General features: G+C 34.1%; 3 protein-coding genes across 11 annotated transcripts in view; 1 reads left to right on the top strand and 2 right to left on the bottom strand.

The window, feature by feature from the left end:
- The window catches only part of LOC130806506 (NEDD8-conjugating enzyme Ubc12-like), a 5,533-nt gene extending 892 nt beyond the window's left edge, over positions 1 to 4,641 (top strand). The window contains exons 2-6 of one of the 2 annotated variants that reach the window (XM_057671627.1): positions 1,915 to 2,028; positions 3,086 to 3,194; positions 3,857 to 3,935; positions 4,018 to 4,134; positions 4,217 to 4,641. In XM_057671627.1, coding sequence (XP_057527610.1) covers positions 1,920 to 2,028; positions 3,086 to 3,194; positions 3,857 to 3,935; positions 4,018 to 4,134; positions 4,217 to 4,357 — 555 coding nt within the window. In that variant the 5' untranslated portion in view covers positions 1,915 to 1,919 and the 3' untranslated portion in view covers positions 4,358 to 4,641. Of the gene's footprint in view, positions 1 to 1,895; positions 2,029 to 3,085; positions 3,195 to 3,856; positions 3,936 to 4,017; positions 4,135 to 4,216 lie in introns of both variants that reach the window. The other variant, XM_057671626.1, reaches the window with a different exon arrangement.
- Positions 4,642 to 5,447: 806 nt separating this feature from the next.
- On the bottom strand, positions 5,448 to 10,958 carry LOC130806505 (deSI-like protein At4g17486). 6 transcript variants are annotated; one of them, XM_057671622.1, is made up of 5 exons: positions 10,658 to 10,958; positions 9,963 to 10,151; positions 8,313 to 8,789; positions 6,742 to 7,029; positions 5,448 to 6,107 (listed from the first exon to the last, which is right to left on the bottom strand). In XM_057671622.1, exons 3-5 carry the CDS (start codon positions 8,521 to 8,523, stop codon positions 5,869 to 5,871), a joined length of 738 nt encoding a protein of 245 aa, XP_057527605.1. In that variant the 5' UTR covers positions 8,524 to 8,789; positions 9,963 to 10,151; positions 10,658 to 10,958; the 3' UTR covers positions 5,448 to 5,868. The 6 variants fall into 6 exon arrangements, with proteins under 6 accessions (XP_057527605.1, XP_057527604.1, XP_057527607.1 ...); XM_057671621.1 differs by lacking the exon at positions 9,963 to 10,151 and having other exon boundaries at positions 8,313 to 8,544; positions 8,748 to 8,789; XM_057671624.1 differs by lacking the exon at positions 10,658 to 10,958 and having other exon boundaries at positions 8,313 to 8,544; positions 8,748 to 8,789; positions 9,963 to 10,621.
- A 3,198-nt stretch (positions 10,959 to 14,156) lies between these two features.
- LOC130806504 (2,3-bisphosphoglycerate-independent phosphoglycerate mutase-like) lies at positions 14,157 to 21,502 on the bottom strand. Of its 3 annotated transcripts, none has more exons than XM_057671617.1 (10): positions 21,356 to 21,502; positions 20,688 to 20,859; positions 19,964 to 20,091; positions 18,939 to 19,089; positions 18,585 to 18,788; positions 17,264 to 17,688; positions 16,418 to 16,610; positions 16,235 to 16,330; positions 14,612 to 14,767; positions 14,157 to 14,521 (listed from the first exon to the last, which is right to left on the bottom strand). In XM_057671617.1, the coding sequence occupies exons 2-10, from the start codon at positions 20,847 to 20,849 to the stop codon at positions 14,357 to 14,359; spliced, it is 1,680 nt and encodes a 559-aa protein (XP_057527600.1). In that variant the 5' UTR covers positions 20,850 to 20,859; positions 21,356 to 21,502; the 3' UTR covers positions 14,157 to 14,356. The 3 variants fall into 3 exon arrangements, with proteins under 3 accessions (XP_057527600.1, XP_057527601.1, XP_057527599.1); XM_057671618.1 differs by having other exon boundaries at positions 20,975 to 21,501; XM_057671616.1 differs by having other exon boundaries at positions 21,306 to 21,501.
- Between the last annotated feature and the right edge of the window lie 780 nt (positions 21,503 to 22,282).

Here is a 22,282-nt window from a genome sequence, read left to right as displayed (position 1 = left end):
CTTAGGTTAGTGTTTGATTTATGTGTTTCAAGAACAAGGGCGTGAAGCTCGCAAATAGGAAGGTATTGCAATGGTAATGCTTCTAATGAGTAATGGGTTAAGGGAAGAGAGAAGAGCGAGAGGGATACAACGCGAAAGACCAAGTAAGGCAAGCTCAAAAGTAGACCGTAATACCTCAGATTTAGCTTGAAAAGGGATTGATAGACTACTTATATCAACAAGGTGCATCTTCTTTTCATGGGAGCTCATTTGTTAAGAACTCCACATTTAAGCGTGCTTGGTGTGGAGCAATCTTAGGATGGGTGACCTCCTGGGAAGTTTTCCCGGGCGCGCACGAGTGAGGCCAAAGTGCGCTGGAAAGAATTATGTTGGTTTGTGGGGCTAGTCTACAGTCTTCATGAGTAGTCACCGGTGGTCCGTTGGGCCGGGGTGTTACATAGACTTTGGCTTTAGTTTACACCACAATGTGTAGCAATATTTGAAGAAAAAAGGTGGGGCAGAAGATGGAAAAGTAGATCAGAAAGAACCTTGGACTGCTTGTTTGAGCTCACCTAGTGTTTGTTCGTAGTGTCTTAGGTCAGAATTTTCTGCCTCAATGCTATGTTATGTGCTCGTTCAAGCTCCAAGGTTGCTAGATCAAGCATTTAACAAACCTTCTTCTTAACATGATTGCTTTAAGCATGCTCCAAAAGACTTTAACTCTCTATGCTTTCACCAATTTGTAAAGGTCTTCCTTGGAGATACCATGTGCATAATCTTGATGATTTCAAAACTTAGCTCAGTATGGCTAAGACAATCTTGGTGAATCAAATCTTTTCTTTTCATACTACATGACTTCAAATGGAAAAGTCCAAAACTTAGCTTAAGCTAGGTTAAATCCTTGGATAACAAAGTCATATCATCACAACATTTTCTACAAGTTTGTGGTTTTTTACGGTGTCTGTCCATTACCGCAATCTCATTAAGTGGTCCCCTAGAGAAAGTTTGAAAGGGTTGAGTATACGGAACCTTACCCTTATTAGTGTTAACAAAGAGTTTGTTTCGGGTCAAATCCTGCTAATAACAAGCATTAATTGTTGTTATTGGTATGTCCTTGGAAATCCTTCTATTACGTTTTGATATGTACTTGACTGTCTTATTAACCATTAGGATTGGGTGCTTAATTTATAACTAGGTTTGTTGTTTACACATTAGAAATTCACTTGAGGGGATATAATTATAGGAAGCAGTATCATGGGACTCCAAGTGACATTGTTATCTTTTGGCCAAATTTAGCAATTTATTTGCAAATAAGCCTTCCGTTGATATGCCTGAAGGGTTCAAAAAGATTCTGCAAACTGATTTGGGTACTATAAGAACATGCTATTAGTCATCAATTATGACTTTATGATGATAGCATGCATACCTTCTTTGAGTGGTGGCAGGGGGTATATTTTTGACCCATCTGCCTCACCTGTCCCCCTCACGCCTTCCATTGTAGCAAATTTGCGCTTGCAAGTCCAGACTGCAGGAATTATGTGTAAAATTATTACTTCTTTCAACTGAAATAGTGTATGTATCTTTGACCATTCTTGTTGACAATGTTCAAAAACTATGTATATTATATGTTTTCACATCTTGAAGTAAACTTTATAACTTCAAATGCTTTTTTGGCTAGTTGGCGCAGTAATGGGTGGTTTCAAGTGTCATGAATGTCTAGAATCTAGATTTATAAGATTGAACATTTTTGTTGCTGCTGGCCTTTGGTAAATCGAGCGCATAGGATAGGGATCCGGGTGATATGCATTGTACAGTTTCATGTGTAATGTAATTATCTTAAGGTTGCTTATTTTTCTTTGTCTTATATTGATATTTTGCATATTTTCATGGATTTTACCATTGTGGTTATTTTGCAGCCTTCCTTTTCATGTGCAGGGAGGATGATTAATTTGATTAGAGTGAAAGAAAAACAGAGAGCAACTGCTGAAAATGCTAATGGTCAGCCTCCCGTTAAGAAGCAAACAGCTGGAGAGTTGCGTCTTCATAAAGGTATTGTTCTTTGAGCATGACTTAGAACTCATGTGGTCATATATGATCCTGTCATATTCTTGCTTTTGTGATCTTGGATAAAATGCACTAATAGATGTACGCAACCTAAAGTACATAAAAGTCTAGCTCTACAATTCAGAATTTTAATCCCTGCTCATTGGTGTCCGCACCACATTACGTTACATTACCCTAATGTCGCTCTCATCTATGGTAGGTTTTGGGGTTAGATGTACGCTAACCTTTCCCTTTTTAGTAATAACACTAACAAAGAGGTTGCTTTCTATTAACCATTGGATGCAAATATCATATGCAACTTCACATGAGTAAGAACACATGAATACAAAAAAATGAGCCATTTTAATATAGTCATATAATCTAAAACTAAAGAAACATAAATCTTTGGCCCTAACGAAATAAAGCACAAATGGACAAAATATTTTTCAAACTTAGAATGAAAAATAATTCTATTTTAAGTTACAAGCACAATGAAAAAGAGGCTACTGATCCAAGAAGGGAATAAAAATTGTTTGGCTTCAAGATTTTCCTCTTATGTAGGACTAAATTGTATTCTCCCTCCTATTCTTTTCATTTGTTCCATTTCTCATTTCACACTATTTCATCAATCACTTTTAGTTTGTATTTCGTTCTTAATCTATAAGTTAAAACATAGTTAAGTGAGATCTTTTTTGATTCTCTTGTCTCATTGTAAACTTTATAAATATCAATTTTTTTTGATGGGGCAAGTCTATTAGCCCGTTGGACACTATATCAACTACAAGCACTTTTCTCTTTTCTTTTGTTTTTTCTAAATGTTTGTATGACACTATACGTGGAAGCTTTTCCTAGTACCTTCAAGCTTTTGTTTCAATACATACAAGCACATTGTTGTGAAATAATTTGTATTTATGTGGCATTTTTATTCGCATATTTGGTAATAGCTGCCGTAAATATTTATTGCGAAGATTGAAGCTTTTTATGAGATATTTGTTTATATATTTCTTTTTTGAGCTGCAATTCTTTTATCCTCTTCCACATTTCCATAACTTTGCCTCTTTAGATATCACTGAACTGAATCTGTCCAAGTCTTGCAACATATCATTTCCCAATGGAAAGGATGATCTGATGAACTTTGAAGTTACCATTCGTCCCGATGAAGGATATTATCTGTAAGTGTCTTACAAAATACGATTCAGTATCCAGAGTTCCAGACTGCTTAATGACTGTTGTCTTCTCTTTTTACCTGGTGTTGAATGTTGCCTACTAGTGCTTTGTACTTGCAATTTCCTTGTACTTTTCTGTTATTTATTACTCAAGTTTCAATATTCTTGATTTCATATCTTTTACGGCCCGTTTGGTAATTGGTACTAAATGATGGGAATGGTAAATGAAAAATTAGTGTAATTTTGTTAGTAATATCTCTTGACAAACTTAATGGATATGCTTGTTCTCACTCAACAATCTTATTTTATTCACAAAATTCATTCCAATGCATTACAATTTAAACATGTGGTATTAGGTGGTAATAGAAAATTGTGGACAAAAAAACTTTTATGATCAAATTTTCATTACTATGGAAATGACGTGATACATATCATAAAAATTTACACTACAAATCATTCCCATTACCACTAATTAGTACCGTTAACCAAACCGACTGTTAGTACTATTGTTCATAGTACTCTTTTTTCTTGTAATAGTCTTTTTTCTTTCACAATGCGGATGTTGCTAGTTTTCTAGTGTGTGCGTAAATCTTGCTTCTTTCTTTTTTTCTTTTTTTTTTAAAAATTTGTTACGTACTGGCATACTAATAATGGGGTTTAAAATGCAGAGGTGGCACATTTGTGTTCACCTTCCAAGTTCCATCTGTATACCCTTACGAGCCACCTAAGGTCAAGTGCAAGACGAAGGTAAATAGTTAAATATGAGCGTACGAAACACTTATTAGCTGCATACATTGGTTCATTTTCACTTTCTCTTTGCATCTGGTAGGTGTACCATCCTAACATCGACCTAGAAGGTAATGTTTGCCTTAACATTCTAAGAGAAGACTGGAAACCTGTTTTGAACATCAACACCGTAATCTATGGCCTGTTTCACCTCTTCACGGTACTAACACTTTCCATAGTTCGGAATGTCATTTTTTTCGTTCGTGGGTTGCACTAAAATGAGATCTTTTGTGCGTGTGCAGCAACCAAATTACGAAGATCCTCTAAATCATGATGCTGCAGCTGTGTTGAGGGATAGTCCAAAAATGTTTGAATCTAATGTTAGAAGAGCTATGGCTGGGGGTTATGTCGGGCAAACTTACTTTACGAGGTGCATTTCCTGAGAGTTATCCCATAAATTCTGCATCGGTTTCAGGCATGTATATGGTATGCTTGCTGTACTTTGTGTTGCAACGAGAAATTAGCAAAGTGACTAAAAATTCCATAGTAAACTTTGGTTTGCTCTAGTTATGCAAACATTTGTGGTCTTCGCTTTTCGTCGTCATATGTAATGTAACTATGTAAGTACTACTAGTGGGGAAGATAACAAATCACATCTTGTGTAGAGGAGCTGTAAAATGTCAATTGTGCAAGTTTTTTTACACATTTAAGTCTGCTTTTGGTTGTCTCTTGGCTTTTTCACTTTTTGCTGCTGCTGTTTGAATTTGGCTTTATAAAACTAGTATATTACATATAGCTGTTTTAAAGATGATGTTGGCATGAACTATGAAGTTTCTTTCAAAGAGAAAATTAGTTGTTTTAACTAAAAGTTAAAATATTTGGTAATAAATGAAGAGAGAAAATGAATTGTGTAAATAGAAAAGAAGTTACTATGTATGGATGATATTAAAAGAAATTGGTGGGTTCTTGTCTAAAAATGGAAATAATACAAAATATGTAAGTTGACTAAAAATAAAAAATAATGCTAAATGAGTGGGCGTAGTAAATAAGTCTAAGTTATGTGATGAGATAAAGGATATAGGATGGAAAGGTAAGGAGTGTGCAGGAGGTATCAAGTAGAGTTCCTATTGTTTAGTAAGAAATGATTTTGTTTTTTATGGGAAGAGGATTATTACTGCCTTAAAGGTAAAGGTGCATACATTTGAATTGATTTTACTGTTGATAAGAGCTACTTAATGACATTGAGATAATAGAATTTTCTGTAAGAAAAGAAAACAAAGGGAAAAAAATGTTATTCTCTTTTTTTTTTGTTCCTTTTTCTATTATAATTTTCTTTTTTTACAATTCTTATCTTCTTTCTCTTAGACATTTTTATTTGTCCTTTTTTCAATGTTACTTCTTTCATACCTATAATTTTACAAAATCATGGAATGATTTAAAATTAAGAAATGGTACAAATATCAAAACTACGCGGATGCTATTAAAATAGTGGGAAAATATGTGGTTGAGAATTAAATTAAGCGGTAAGTAGAGTTATTCAAATGTGATATGATCCAAAAATTCAAATATGAATCGATAATCACCTGACCTGCAAATATGTTACTTTTAGGTCCGAACCGACATACCCAACATTATTCGAACCAGAACAATAAGTTTCAGTCGCTTGAATCTTCCCTTTACACAAAGAGCATAGACCTTGACATGCAAGAACAAAACAAGTACAGATTTATGCATAAAAAAAATAGCCCTTTGACACCCTTTTGTAAGGAACCTCAAATCTCCTCTTTTACAGCAAACCAACTACTTCTAACAGAAACAAAATGGTGAGACGACATCTATACACTCGCTCGGTCACACCTATAGGATCTATGCACAATGATCACAACTAACACTATTCACCAACTCTTCTAAAAATCTCGAACTGGTTGGTGAAAAACGAAGATTTCTTTCCTTGTTAGTCATCCTCTTCGAAAAACCCAGATCGTGCCCTTCTTGACTCCCAAGGAGGTAAACATCCTCTATAGTGTGAATGTAGGAAAAAGGAAGAGATTGATTCGTCTTTCTGCGACATTGAGAACGACGAAAAGCAGCTGAAGGGTCGTAATCGTAGGTGCTTCTTTTCACTTTCAATATGGGTGCCCGGGACTGTTGATGCCTTGAGACTTACCGGAAGTATGCAGTTACAGTGTGAGCCTGTCAATTTATACAGTGTAAAAGAGTAGACAAACAAACCAATACAAACTACAGATCAAGGAGATCACATTGACAGAATGATCACAGAAAACATTGATCAGCTCGTCTTGTATGAGACCGTCATACGATGAAACGAGCTCATAATTAGCCCATTGTTCTAATTCATCACTTTAAAATTGTTTAGTGAACACAAACACACTAAACGTATATGGGTCAGCTCAATAGAAATGATCTCACCAGACCGTCTCATTTAGAATTTGTGTATATTGAGAGGTGGTATACTGTACATTAGAGGTGATCAAAATCATGACGGGCCCATACGCTCAACACCTCAGCCCAAAATCCATTTTATCATAGTAATGTAAGTTTTCTAGAACGTGTATTTAAACTAAAGCTTATTATAGGCCTTTTAGAACCTAATACACTTAAAAAAGATAATAATAACTAATGTGATAGAATATAAACCTATAATGGCTTTACTCCAAAAAAAGTTTCATAACGGGGTTTTGCGGTTCAATAAGCTCAAAATTCGTTATAAAGCGACTAACCTTATTTTTATTTCATCATTCCCATTCTCCAAATCAATCAACGAAAATACTAAATTCGTTATGGAGAAGGCAATAAAGAGCATTACCTATTCTCGCGAGGCGATTAACCCATTTAGGGATCTTCTTTCCTGTTAATTTGTAAGATATATCATCGCAGAAATGGTTGCAATTCTTGAGTATCAAATGATAGGTGTCGCCAAAATAGTTTCGAGATTGTTGCTCCATGAACTCTCTAACTTCACTAGGCTCAAGAGATGTTGATCCCATGAATATTGCTTTCCTGAATTTGAATCCAGGGCATTGTCGAGGTTCAATCTCGAAAACACCACTTGTAGGAAAGTCATGCGCTCCAAACGCATATTCCGCACCATAGACTGTCAAACAAGAAGAAACAAATTTCAGCACCTGGTAGAAGTGTACAACTATGCTGCAGTTCTTATATTGATGACTATGAATCACAAGCATAACCAGAAAATTCTTTAACGGTACTTCCTCTGTTCTGAAATACTCGGCCCCGATTGTGATATGTGTGTGGTAAAATGTCACAATCAGTAATAAGTATAATGGAATGGACGTATGTGCTATTGTGCTAATCAGATGCGAAAGACCTAACTTGTTCCTACACGCAAGGAGATGGATACTCTTGTCTTACCTACATTGAAGTCACAAAGCACCTACTCTCTCTGTGTCTTTGAGGTTGCTACACTTTCCATTTTAGTCGTCCCTTTTACTTTTCCACAATTTTCTTTTATGAAAATGTCCCCACCACTTTCTTCAAGGATCATCCACACACTTTCTTACTATTTCAATATCATCCACACAATTTGATTGAGGGAGTATTAAATTCCGTTGTTGTAGGCAAACACACGATGACCTAACCTGTAATAGAATAAACAAGAGAATTCACCCAGAAGACTAGCCTAGTAGGTGAGAGAGCCTATTTACTCTGTAAACCCCACATTAGTTGCCCATACAACCGATGTGGGACAACGTCCTATAACCTTGTAATGGCCTCAAATCCATTCTATTACAGTGTCCTTTCACGGCTATGCGTTACAATAGACTTTTCCCTTGGGGGCTCGGGCAAATAGGGGATGCTGCACTTCTCAGATATGTAGGTGGCAAAAGTGTCACCTGTGACCTCAAGGTCACAAGTTAGATTTTCCATCGCCTAAATCAATCAAGCTTGATAGTTGGTACTTGTTACCCAATTCCAAGCCCTTAGTTCAATTGAAAAGATAATCAAAACATTGTAAAAGAAGTTGTTTAATCATTTAACTAGTCTCAAAAGCACAAAAAAATCAATCTAAATTTCACCCAACAAACAAGCTATACTGAAAGACTAAGAGAAAAGGTGTAACCCTGAAAAGCAACAATGGACAAGAGTGATGGACATAGGTATAATCATAGTGCAAAAACAAGGCCGTGTCATCGTATCGAAACAATATTGTAAAGATTTTTGAGTTTATAAAGACCAAAATAGACCGCATTGATAGCGGAATCATTCATAATAATTGCAAGATCAGTTTCGGGACAGTTACCGCAACAGTGACCAAAACCGTATTTTTACACGAAAAAACATCTATTACATAGATTACAACAAAATAAGATACAACATAAAGAGCTGTAAGTTAAAACACCCAAATGATAAGCTCACCTTCAATACCAGTGTGATATATACCAAGTCCTGCCCAATACATGTAGCCATTAGCAGGTGTTAAATCATAGACATTTAGGTAGACCGGAGCAAATCCTGGGCTGCTATCCGCTGATTTCACTTTGGGGTACATACAAAAACGAGAGGTGAATTTTCCTGTACTACGACCAGGCTTACTACTGCAGGATGCACTTCTGGAATTCCGTTTCATGTTTTCCGTGAGGATGGGAATCTATGAAACGAGAACTTCAGTGATGTGTGGTTCCAGTGGCGGATCCAAAGAAAAAAAAGAGTGATATCAATTTAAGTGAAAAACAACCTATTGGGTTTGATCCCTAGTCACATATGTCGAAAACATTACACTGACCAACTCATCTAGGGTATGTATACATGTAACATTTGATTTTATTTTGAATTTAAGTGATGTCAACTGACCTCAGTGATAACAGGCTAGATCTGCCACTCTCTAGTTCTAACCTGGGAAATTGAAATCATCAAAATATAACAGTCAGAACACTGTTTTACAGCTAGGCACAAAGCGCAATCAAGTCGTCTAAATCATTCAACTACATCTATCATATGTGATAACAGGAAAGAATCAAGTTTTTCTTGATCTTTGCCCATATTTGTGTTGAAAAATACCCACATGTGATCCCACAACAAACAATTAAAGGGAGGTTGACTAGCATATAAGCTTGATGAGCTAATACCAATTGGTTTTAGGATGGAAACTTATTGGGTTTATGTGCAAAAAACTCTCTTCTTATGTGGGTCTTGTTGTGTACAAGCCCGTAAACAAATTTATCAATTTGTAACAATCCATCCTCGAATGTCCTACAACATCAGTTTGAAGGTGACAAAAATGATTCTTTTTCTTCACGAATATATATCATTCCTCGTATCAAATCATTGTCTGAGCTCAAATTACTACCAGATGCAATAGGTGTTCTTTCTTCAGCATTTGGCAAACCGAATTTTGGAAGGAAAAAAATCTAAAAAGAAATTATGTCCTATATCATAGCAATTTTCCCAATCAGGTGTGCATCAGTGTCGCATGATTCGCTAATCACCTTGTGAATGCAAATTAAAAAATCGAATTGCGGTCGGTTTGGGCTATTCTTTGGGCAATTTGAGCGAATCAGAAAGTCAAAAAGCAAATTACTACTGAACTGCAAAATAGATACTTCTGATTTCTATCCAATTCATTCATATGATTATGGAAACTTTTAATTTATCAATGATATTATCAAAGTATGTGAGTATTGACTCATATCACTCATCTAACTGTAAACAATGTGCTTTTGATAACTACCACAGAGGGAAATCTAAAGCATGAAGATTTAGACTTTGTAGATTTGAAAATGTATAAATTTAGAGATTCAAGAATGTATAAATAATAACGCTAACAATATCAAACACAGTGGATTGCATCCGATTTTCAGAAGACATTATGTTTGCTAGCAAGAGTAAATCGGAAACAACCTCTGTACTATCACTGACAAGGGTTAGGTAGCATATAAAGGTGTATAAAATAGATGCGATGACCCGAAATTTACCCGATCTTGTAATCGAATCCGATTTGACCTGACTTCAAAAATGATTTATAATTATGTAAAAACAATACAGACACAAAATCGATTTCAAACCGACCTGAAGCATCTAGTCTGAAATCAATCCGATGACCCAAATGAACATTTGTAGTTGCATATATTTGATAACTTAATGTCGTTGTGGTAATGGAAATTGGAAAAGGTTCCTAGGAAGACATGAATGATGAAACATTTGAGAATTTCCTCACTTTTTTCCAGGGAAAACCATGATTTCATGCACATTTCAGTCCTGCATCATTTTTCTCCTCAATTATTTCTAAACATCTAAATAAAGGACAATGCTACATCTTAAATAGGCATATTACCCCAAATAACAAGTAGATCCTAGAGGAAATATAATTGGGAATACAATATCAGATCTTAGAAAGATAATGCAGCTCAACAAGAACAAATCACCATAGCAAAAACCCCACAAAATGTAAAACACATACAAAAAAGTCCAAGGTATGTTCTTGAAACACCATAAATAAAAACAACATTTCCGTATAGATTTCCCACAAATAAAAAAAGAGAAAAAAATGCAATCTTGGAAATATAAAAAAACTGCAAATTCAAAAATTCAAAATGAACCCATTTCCATTTTCAAGTTATTTTATTAATTAATAGTATTCCAATAACAAGAAAAAAAATACAGTTTCAAATAAAAAAAATAAAAAAGAAAATATACAAGAAATGAAAATTAAAAAGAACCCATTAGAAATTATGAAAAATAAGAGAGACCCATGATAAAATTACCTTAAGAAAATCAAGGAAGAATCACCATCAAAGTTGCAGAGAATTTCTGGCCATTTATAGACCTGCCATTGTTTTATGTTATATTCTCCTAAAAAGTATCTGAGAGTGGAGTCTTTGTTGTGAATGAAACCCACATAATTTTCTGACAAAAATGACTAGGAAATATGAAGGCTGTTTTTAGGTAGTTGCCCAAGATTTTCATCCATTATTAATCTTTCTTTCTTCCTTTCTTTCTCTTTATTAAAGAGCAGAGAGAAATACAGAGAGACAGGTCCCCCCAACTATGGAAAAGTAATAAGCAACCCATGAGAATATGGAGTAGGAGTAAGTTTTTTAGGTGCACAGTGCACTTATCGGGTTAATTATGAGTTACGTGTTCGGTGACTAATTGGGTTTTGTGTTCATATTAATTATTACATAATTTAAAATTTATTTTAAAGTAGGGTTAAATCAGATTTGGTTACTTGGTAAGGTAAATATCAAATCATCGAGTTTGTTTTGAATATACATTTGATTTAAGGAAATGAAAGATTAAATGATTTTATCTGAAAGAGTAGTATTTATTTATTAAATTGATTCTTGTATTTTGTTTAGATTATGCATTATTAGATGTGTAGTGTGTCTATGTGCTTCCATTACTTTGGTTCGAGATAACTAAAAACTAAAGCCCCTTATATAATGTTGGGACGATTTTGAATATAACATTTCTAGTTAATTTTATACGTAAATATATTAATAATTTTATTTGATGTTTATATAAGGACTATTTTGAATCGCATCGAGTCATATTTGATTTCAGTTGAATGAGTTACATGTAAAAAATTTTGTACACAATTATTTTTTTATTCTATTATACTTGTTATATTATATTGAAGTATGGATCTAACAATTAGGAGATTAAATATAGATATACATCACATAATGCTGATATTGTAATATGGATCTTCTTTGACCTTGTTCTTTGTAGGATTCTATGGACAAAAAATGTTGGTGCTCTTTTTAATTTTAGTGATGATTTATCTATGTATAGTAGAAACTTATAAATGAAGCTCCTAAAGGAACGCAATGATTTTTGTTTAAATTTTCATTCACACGTATAATTTTTTTTTTTATTTTCTTCAAATATTAATTTTTTTTTATCGCTTTTACGCCTTTCTACTAATTTCTCATAAATTATCAATTTATTAACTTTGAAGTTTTTACATTAAATATTTATGATATACGGCCAATCTTACGGCCAAGTCCTACGCTAAAAGTTTGACATATAATCAAATGGGAATTACAAGTAGATACTGGTCAATCTTCCAAATATAGAGAGTATTATGACAAATGACAGAAAAGTATTCTTGATAAGCTTAATTGAGTATTCCTATTTGAGTATCATTGCTACATTTCATTCCACTAATTTTGATCTATTTTTATTTTAATTTATGACCTACATAATTTTTTAAATTTTTTTGTATTTTCATCTTATTCACATGTTTTTATTACTTTCTTAGAATATATCAATTTACCCATTTTTCTTAATTTCATTTGATGAGTTCTCTTTGCTATAAGTTAAAAACTTAAAATCTTGTGCAAATTTAATGAAAGAGAGAAAAAAAAATGTAACAAAATTATTAGAACAAATTAAAATGAAAAATACAACAATATAGAGTGAATAATAAAGTACTTCTAGTAAGGAACAAAAAGCGAAAATTTGAATAAATTAGGATGTTTTAACAACTTAATTCCAAAAATAAGTTTCGTGAAAATTTAATTTCCAAAATAAGCGTCCGTACATCCAAACCTAGCCTCAGAGTAAGTCACTGTTACTAACAGCGACTTAAAAAAAAATTTTTTTTTTTAAGTCACTGTTAGTAACAGCGACTTAATGCGTTTTAAATTTTCAGTTACTTCTTCATTCCAACCTACGAGATTAAGGAGTTGACCAGTTAACCTTAAAGTTGTTGTTACTAACAGCGACTTACTCCTTGACTGGTCAACTCCCTAAGTCGCTGTTACTAACAGCGACTTATGGCTTTTATTTATTTAATTTTTTTTGTCTTTCGCTGTTAGTAACAGCAGTGATTTACTCCAAGGCTAGGTTTGGATGTACGGACGCTTATTTTGAGAATTAAGTTTTCACGAAGCTTATTTTTGAAATTAAGTTGTTGAATAATCTTATTTTATTCAAATTTTCACAAAAAGCATGGGCCTACAATTTCACTTTAATTTTATGCTTTTTATGAATGAATTCTCTCGTTCCCAATAACTTGTAAGACCGCTCTTCCTTGAACACACTATAATGGACCCCCGTCCATTTTCCTTTCCGTTTTTGAAAGTATAATTCTGTTATTTCATACTTCATTTGCAATCAAATAAGTTTTTTTTTTTAAGTACAAGTTAAGCAAGGAAATTGTTCAAAACAGAATTGATAATTTAATATTCATTCGATCTTACAATCGAATTTGATTTAACTCAATTTTAAAAATAAAATTTATAATTATATAAAAAGCAAGATGGACACAAGACCAGACTTTGAACCGACTTGAAACACCTCTAAGGGTTGCGATTTGCAAGAATGGAACTCAAAATCTTACATGAAGATAATTATCTATGCTACATGAGATATTGGTACATGCAATTGAAACCGAGCTAATGAAACCCTATTTCTTAGTGCAGCCATCTCCACCCTGCCTGACCTACATCTCTGAAGCATGAGCACCTCGCCTCAGCGGCTGTCTTTACTCCATTGATGTCGACAAAAGCGAAAAACAGCGGTTGAGACTGACGCAGTTTGAGTAGCCTACCATTGTCAATCGTCAGCAAGCCACGACATTTCATATTCATGATATTATTTAGAAAAATTTTATTTTTAAATGTCTTATCTCATCTTTAGTTGGATATATTTAAAAGTCTAACGTTTTATTTATCTCATAAAAATCTGACTTTTATATCATATTTTCTTTTAAATGCCTAAATAATCTCTTAAACGTTAAACGCGTTACCTCTTTTTTTAAAAAGCCACATCCTACATTCTGATTCATTTTTATTTTTCAAAAACTAAAAAAATAAGAAAAAAAAAAAAAAAACAGCAAAATCTCCATCTCCTACTGCTGGCCGAAAACTCAACATCAGCACTCCCACTCTTGACAAATCGCAGCACAAACCTCCCTCCCTTCAGCGGCACCCAGCCCCCTCCCCCCTCTCCCTTAGCGCCATCCCTTTCTCTCCTTTCCCTACAAATTTCTCCGTGAAAACTCATCCAACAATACATCCTTCGGCTTCATATTCATAACCTCCCAACCTTTAATCTCTAAACTCCTCCTCCGCGACTCCCTTCTATTTGTAAACAATGTCATTTCATCTACGAGAAGTCGAGAACTCATATTCATTCATTACCAATTGAGAAGTAAAGCTCTATTCCTCAAAAAATCTGCAATCTGCACTAAGCAATGGCAGTACATAGTGCGTACAAGCCAACTAGCAAGACATCATTTGACGGAGGATGCCAAGATGAAAACATGTGGTCTAGATTCAAATGGTGAAAAAAAGGAAACCCTCTATATCATTTTTTATGTTGTATAAGAGGGAAATAATATACGTCCGATTACAGCAATGAAAGGGTCTTATTAACCTTAAATCTGAAGCAAGTCCTATGGCATAATACCTTCAGCAAAAACAAATTTCACAAACAAAATTACCAAAACGAGTAGCCTAATCATCTGCAACCTCAATAAGAGTTGGCTCATAATCAGCAGGTGCCTCAAGTCCATGTAAGTTGATCACAGTGGCAGCGACATTGGCAAGACCACCGTCAGGTACATCCTTACGGAATCTAACGCCAGGAGCGAGGCCTGGACCCCCAATTGCAATAGGCACCTGAAAGATAAACGGTTAAAAGTCAACTGAGAACCAAAATAATGGAGCATTTTCTCGAGCAGAATCTTAAAGGTTATCATATGAACAAACCGGTTGTAATGTGTGTGAAGTGAGAATTTGAATGTTCCCATTCTTATCAAGTAGAGGCTGTCCTTTCTTGTCCCTCTTCACCATGTCTTCAGCGTTTCCATGATCAGCAGTAACAACAAATATTCCACCAACTTGTTCAATTGCATCAATAATCATCTACAACAAAAACCATTGAATTATCACATATGCACTAGATGTAATCATTTTTGAAGAAAACTTGTGTAAGAGAGACCAATATGAGCAAGAGGAACACTAGACTTTCCAAACCCCCTGATTGAACTGTATCCTTTAAAAACTTGTTCTGAAACGTGACATAACTGGCAAAACAAGTTCTACTTCTCTACCATCCACTGTTGGGAATATATGAAAAAGGATTGGTAAGGATGAAATAAACACCCTTACTTTATTAACTCTTGAACCAAAATACAGTTACCACTTTCCCAAATCTAAATTGTTTTTGAAGGAAAAACCCCAGTCTACACTATTTCTCCAAGCACACCATTGTATTCAAAGAAAATGAAAGCAAACAACAAAAGAAAATTTGAGGATTTTGTTTGGTCTGTAATGAATGGAAATGGAAAGAGCTTTTCACTTTTGTTATTATGTCTTAGCACTAACAAAGAAAAACAAATTGATCTCATGCTGAGGCTTGCATGAGAAAATAATATGAAAAGGCAAGTAAAAGGCTTATAAAATAAGGAATATATGACATGAATGTTGTATTATCATAGTACTCAAAGCAAGGTAAGGGTCTTATAAACCAGGAGCCATTTTTCAGCTGCATATTAGGGATCTTTGATTCTGGTCAGTAAAAAAAGCGCAAAGTGAGGCATTCACACATTCAGTGGCACCAATAGTGTTTAATTCCTCACATATTTATAATGAAAACATATTGACTTTTCCGATTGCTAGTTTACAACCTCGACCTTTCAATTGGTAAAGTTATCAAGAGTTGATAATCAGAAACTATACATTTAGATTTGAAACCAATCTAACATGATAGCATTTATTCTTACATATCAGTATAAAATGTGGTTGAAGTATCAACTTTGAAAAAACTTTAAAAAAAATTGTACTTAAGACAAAAGAGATGATCATTCACCAAACAAAATCCCTTAATTTCAAAAGAACCTTCTCAAAAACAGGAGAAAAAGCACATGCATTTAATGCCCACTATTTTCCGTTACCTGAACAATTCAGAACTGTTTATACCCCACTTTTACTTCCAATACTTTCTCTTAGCTTTCCCAATCCAGTTCTGAGGTTTTTGTAACACATCTAACAAGCACACGTTTCACCTCCACTATTTTTTACAATCACCCATACCTAAACCTAAACCTAGACGAAAGAATATTCAAAATTAAGGACTTAATAGCATAGCATCTTTATTTGAACTCTACATGAAAATCATGTTATATTTAAAGCTCCAAGAGTAAACTAAAGCACCACAGACACTTGTCCAAAAGGATTTTTGAAAAATAAAGTACTACCTTGACTAAAGAATACCCAACAGGCCAACACACATACACAAGTCAAAATAGAAACGAGAGACGACTCACACATCAACAGAAGACCAGATAAAAGCACAAGACAGAAAAAAATACACCATAAGAAGAAACGCACCTTGACAGCTTCATCAGCAGCCTTGCAAGCCACAACTGTAGCCTCTATATCCCCAGTATGGCCAACCATATCACTGTTGGGAAGGTTGACACGAACCTGACAGATATGACAAGATATGTTCAGAAAATAAATTCAAAACATTGAAACCTCCTTTAAGGATTGTTTAGAAAAACTCAGAGTAACCTGATGGAATTTGCGACTCAGAATGGCATCCCTGGCCTTTTCGGCAATCTCCAAAGCCTTCATTTTTGGTTTCACATTGAAACTAATGCCACTATCACTAGAAATTTCAACATACTCTTCCATCTCAGAGTTAAAGTAACCTGAACGGTTACCATTCCAGAAAAAGGTGACATGTCCAAACTTAACTGTTTCACTGTATCATTTAAAGCATATCAATTGAATCAATAAACTTTGAACACTAAATCAAAATTTCCATAAAATAGGTTTCACATTTTCGATCACTAAAACAAAATAGATACATTATGACATATCTCACTGCAAATTCATCTGACAATCCGAGTTTCAGGTCTGCGAGTCATTCTAGCACAAGGAAAATCTATAAGAGGGCATATAACAGCCAAGATATTGTTATGCCACAAAACTTAACATAAACTTACAACTCACACTCATGAAGTCAATCCAATAGGATTTAAAACTAGAGTAAGCAAAAGCAACTGATCTGGAAAGACCTTTACAAGTGTCTGACACTATCTAAGCCTCATGGTTTACCTAAACAGAACCAACATCAATGAGGCATCCTTGTCTAGGTTGAAGAAAGCGAAGGCAAGGCATTTCTAGAACAGCAAACAAAAGTAAAAAGGCTCAGCAGAAAATAATTAGTTTCCAACATTTTAACCTGAATAGTTCAATGAAATGAAGTTATACAAGTATTTTCTATAAATTCTGGCGGACATAGTACAACTCTCACACATGTACAGCAAAACTTTGAGATCAACAACATCAGCAGCAAGAAAATCAGATGTAACATCCAGCAAGAAAATAGATTCATCGCTCACTAATACTCACCTACAAGCAAATGTCTTGACACCATTGTGAACTAAATATTCCCCAGATGTTCTGTCGATTTCTGGTGGAGAAACAAGGTAATGACTAGGAAGCTTCAACTCTCCATCATACTCGAGCATACCAGCATAACGAATTTTTGGATATCGAACTCTGTCAAACTTATCAAAATTTTCATATTCCAGTGCCTTGGCAAGCATAACCATACGATCAGCTCTGAAGTTAAATGTTACAACAGCATCTCCATCAACAATTGGACCAACAGCCTTGCCATTGTCATCCACAATAACAAAAGGTGGCAAATACTGGTCATTAGCCTTGGTTTCCATCCTCAATTTCTTGACAGCCTCAAGTGCACTCTTGAACTTGTATGGGGCTTCACCAAGCACTTGGGCATCCCAACCTCGTTTCACAACCTCCCAATCATTCTACAAAATAAAGTGATGATATATAAATAAATGTTTTGAGTACGCACAAACTAAACAAACTCCCGTATAAAAAGTCAAAACAATTTAACAGCATAGTAAGAGGAATTGTAAAATTGGCATTCATTATACCACATCTAAACAAGGACACCCATGCAAAGGACGAAAGCGGCATGAGAGAGAAGAATAAGGGTTCGTAAAAGCGAGAAGAAAGAGTCAAAAAATTTTAAGCAAACAGACACTAGTAAGAGTGTTCGTCACGCATCTCAACATTAGTATGCATTATGCAATAATTTAAGAAACTCAACTATAGATCACGGACTGTAAAAATCCTATCGTGTTAAAAACCATCAAAAACTTTAGAGTGCGAGCATTAATCCCCATATTCCTTGTGGTATTAGAGTAATTTGAATGCTTGGTCACATAAATATCATGACTACCATAAAAATATGCAAAGCTGCTAACACAATCACATCTGTCAAAAAATTTGTATCTAATACATTTTCTGATCTTCACATCCATATTCACGTGCCACTCACTTGCTAGTTGCTACATATTCATAAAAACATTAAGAACTGTGCAACCAACAATGACAAGCCAAGTGAAGATCAAACAAGAAGTTAACTATACACAACCTAAACATTGTAGATATTCACATTGACCTCAAATTCTCATTCACCAAAAAACACAAAAAAGAAAACATCTCCATTAACTTCGCATATGCACTAATATGTCTAGGAAGCTATAAGGAAATCTAAACAATGAGTATGAAGTTTGAATGAAAAGTAACTCTAAAGTGCTACCCAATCTCAAATTCAAATAGTATGCACTTTGTCTAGGAAAATATAGGGCCTTCTAGATGTGTATAACAACAAACAGAAAATTGAAAAGATACTAACCTCATAACGATCCATTGTAACATACATGCGGCCACCACCAGATGCAATCTGTGCATCAACACCTTTGCTCCGTAAGAGTTCAAGATCTTTCTCAAGAGTTTCTACAAAGCCAACACTAGAACCATCCAAGACATCACGCCCATCAGTAAGGATATGAACGCGGATTTTCTTGGCACCATGATCAGAAGCTCCTTTCAATAACAACTGCAATCAAAAAAAGTAAGATAAAAAAAAACAACAAAATCACATACTTTCAAAAAAAAAGTAACTAAATAAATTATTCAAAATAATATGTGATAGACACATATCTAAGTAATCTAACACAAAATTCAGTATTTGGACTCGATAAAGTACCTGTAGCTGATCAAGACGAGAATGTACACCTCCATCACTCAACAATCCAATGAGGTGCAATGTGCCTGTACCAAAAGACTCCTTAATATAATTAAAACCTTCACCTTCGAATATTTTTCCGGAAGCAAGAGCAAGGTCAACAAGCTTGGCTCTACAAAAAATAAATAAATAAATAAATAAACTCGTATTAGATTATGCAACAAAAAATTAAATATGCTCATCTAATAACTAGGCCCTAAAATTGATAAATTTACAATCATAACAACCATAGGGGATGGTACTTAACAATTTAGGGTTACAACCAGAATTTTTTTTCTTACACCCAAAATCCTCGACCACCCCCGCAAACCCCCACCCAGCCGCTCTTAGGAAATCAACAAGTCAACAAAATTTGTAGGCAAGAGGATTCAAAATTGTTTAGGAGTGTAAAAATATCAAATTTCTTTTTTTTTTTTAAGTTTTCTCTAAGTTATTTTAAAATAAAAAAGAAAAACAAAGAAAATAACCAACATGGATTACCCTTAAAGTTCTTTGCTTAACCACATAGGTGGATACTCTCCTCTAACCAAGGCAGAGCAAGAAAATTGAATTAAGAGGAGCCAAGTAGCCGATACGCTAGATAATTATAGTCAAATAACCTATACACTAGCAAATAATAATATATAAACAAGTTAAAATTCTACACTTTCTTTTTTAGAAGTGAAAATTCTATAATTTGAAACTGAAATTGAAAGGTTATGAAGTGTCAATAAAGATTGTGCGAGACAATTGAAATATTAATTTAGAAAAGAAATTACAAAATATTAAAATTGTAACTTACATAGACTTGACATTGAACTATACTTGATTAGTTGATTTGGCAACACTTAATTAGTCCATATATCATATATAATATATAATATAAATTAGTAAGAGGGTCAAGATAAAAATACAAAGGGGCCGATGTAGCTTCGCCCTTGCATCAAACCACACTAAAACCCATTAATAGAAGCACAAAACATAAACAAGTAAGAATAAAACACCACCCTTGAGCAAATATACGGCCTGCACCCAAAGCATTATGACCAACTTCACTGTTGCCCATGTCATCTTCTGATGGAAGCCCAACAGCTGTTCCATGAGCCCTAATCAACCTCCACCTGTCAGGTGCACCCTGAAGTAGGGAAAAATAACCTGATTAGAAGGTTTCTAAAAACAATAAATCCCCCAAAAGTTGCGTTTTCAGTACCAAAAATCCGTTCATGCATGTAGGTCTGAAAACAAAGTACTAACACACAGTTTCCGATACTCACAATTCACAATCAAATAGTAGTCCTTAGAAACAACTCCATTGGGTATTTCTATAGCTGAGTTAGAGACATCCAAAGAAAATGCAACAATGCCTTCTCCTTTCAAGTTGGATGAGGTAAATACAATTTACATCAAAAAAATATATTCTAACAGTAATAAGCAAAAGCAAAACCCTAAAGAAAGTGGCAGCTCACCATATGTCCTCATAGTTAACAGTTTATTTCAAAATCTACTCAATAGGCACTACCAAATTTCATTTATGCGTGTGAATTGATATTCATCATCAAGTACTAACATGAAGTTGTCTTCCTATAACTGAGTCAGCGACATCCAACGAAAATACAACAATCCAATCAAATTGAATCAAAAAGTGAATTCTAAATTCTCAAACAGCCAACATATTATTTTTCCAGTAGCCAATCAAATTGATTCAAAATAGAGAAATTGAAAGAAAACAACCTGCTTGAAGGAATCCATGACTGGAGTTTCAGCGACATGGATACAGTTGTACTTATCAGGATTGGCCTCGCCCCAACCATCAAGCACTATCATAGCCAAAATCTTATCTTTAGGCAGCTTCGGATGATCCGCCAATTTCCAAGAAACGTCTGAACTTCCCATATCGGTTTCTCTGATAAGAAAACAAAACCCTATCACAAATCTAAAACTAAATACATAAATTAAGTAACAAGCGGACAACAATCCGAACAAGCATACCAGATCAACAAACAAACAAATACACATACCAGGACAGTAGAATCAAGTAAAAAAGCGAAATCTCGATCAATCGATGAAGCAAGGCGGCAGTCTTAAAATCTAACACTAATTATCATTTATAATATTTGACATCTATCAAATAATTACAATACAAAACACACAAAAAATAGCAATTGACATCGGCTCAAGTTTAAGTCTTCTTTCTATTCATCATTTATCATTTATCATTTATCATTCATCATTCATCAATCATTCATCATTGCGTTCCGATTCCTAACATGAATTCCTCTTAACCACAAATCACAATTGGTATTGAGAATAAAGAAAATATGCTGTATAAAAAAGTACAAGAACACTAACTGAAGATAAGAGCACAGCAATAATAAAGAGAAGAGAGGAATAAAACTTGCTTTTATCAATGGTGGCTGAGAACTTAATGTTGTATTCTAGAAACTAAAAAGTATTATTAAGTATTTAAGTGCTTCTATAACCCTAACAATTGATTTTTCTTCTATTCCTTTCAGATGGTTTCTATTGTATGAGAACTAGCTAGAAAGCTTCATATATTCCATTTAATTTGCTTGAGTTGGTTCTTTAACATGATATTAAAAACTATTCTGACAAAAGGTTAAATTTAATTTTCAACCATTCCTTATTTAAAATAGAATATTTAATATTAGATATGATTTATGAGCTATACTGCATCCACACTTCTAACTCAAAGAGCTCGTATGAAAGAGTTTGTTAGAGTACATATCTTGGAATTTCAATCAAAAGCTTAAGTTTATAATTAAAGGCTCCAACTGATATTATATACTTTAACAATAAAAACGAGAATGATATAATCCAATGATTAAATGTAGAAAAACAACATATATAAAATCATGTTAATAAGGTTATAAAATTCCCATAAAAACATGAGGACCATAAAGTAAAATTGTCATGCTTACTACATTTCACGGTAATAAGGGAATTTATTTTTTCCAAGCACCAAGAAACCATTACCCGTAATGCGAAATCTTTTATCTGATCTCCCCTAATATAGTTGGTTGCAACATTGTGTAAAAACGCGGTCGCGATCGCCATAACGAAACAATGATAAATTAATGAGAGTAATATAGTTATTATAATATTTAAATATTAGTTGAAATTATAAGATATGTCTTGATACAGTCAAAAAAAAAGGATTTTTTTTTACTCCTTACACCACGAAAAATATTAGTTCATAATTTTTAAAACCTTGACAGCACTAACAACAATTCGATGTAATGCGATCTTATTTCTACACTGTTACAACTTCAAGATTCATAGCACCCCATGATAAGTGCCATTTACTA

Source organism: Amaranthus tricolor, chromosome 2, assembly GCF_026212465.1.
Source record: "Amaranthus tricolor cultivar Red isolate AtriRed21 chromosome 2, ASM2621246v1, whole genome shotgun sequence".
NCBI lineage: Eukaryota > Viridiplantae > Streptophyta > Magnoliopsida > Caryophyllales > Amaranthaceae > Amaranthus > Amaranthus tricolor.
Note: the sequence above shows the minus strand (reverse complement) of the source record. Positions and strands in the feature narration are given on the sequence as shown.

Coding starts and splice junctions, on each gene's coding strand:
- LOC130806505 (XM_057671622.1), bottom strand. CDS start 8,523: ATGAAACGGAATTCCAGAAGTGCATCCTGCAGTAGTAAGCCTGGTCGT. Junction 7,030..8,312: donor ATATCACACTGGTATTGAAG/GTGAGCTTATCA, acceptor CTTGTTTGACAG/TCTATGGTGCGGAATATGCG. Junction 6,108..6,741: donor TAATCGCCTCGCGAGAATAG/GTAATGCTCTTT, acceptor ATAAATTGACAG/GCTCACACTGTAACTGCATA.
- LOC130806504 (XM_057671617.1), bottom strand. CDS start 20,849: ATGGGAAGTTCAGACGTTTCTTGGAAATTGGCGGATCATCCGAAGCTG. Junction 16,611..17,263: donor GTCAAGACATTTGCTTGTAG/GTGAGTATTAGT, acceptor TAAATGATACAG/TGAAACAGTTAAGTTTGGAC. Junction 14,768..16,234: donor CTGCTGATGAAGCTGTCAAG/GTGCGTTTCTTC, acceptor TTTTTGTTGTAG/ATGATTATTGATGCAATTGA.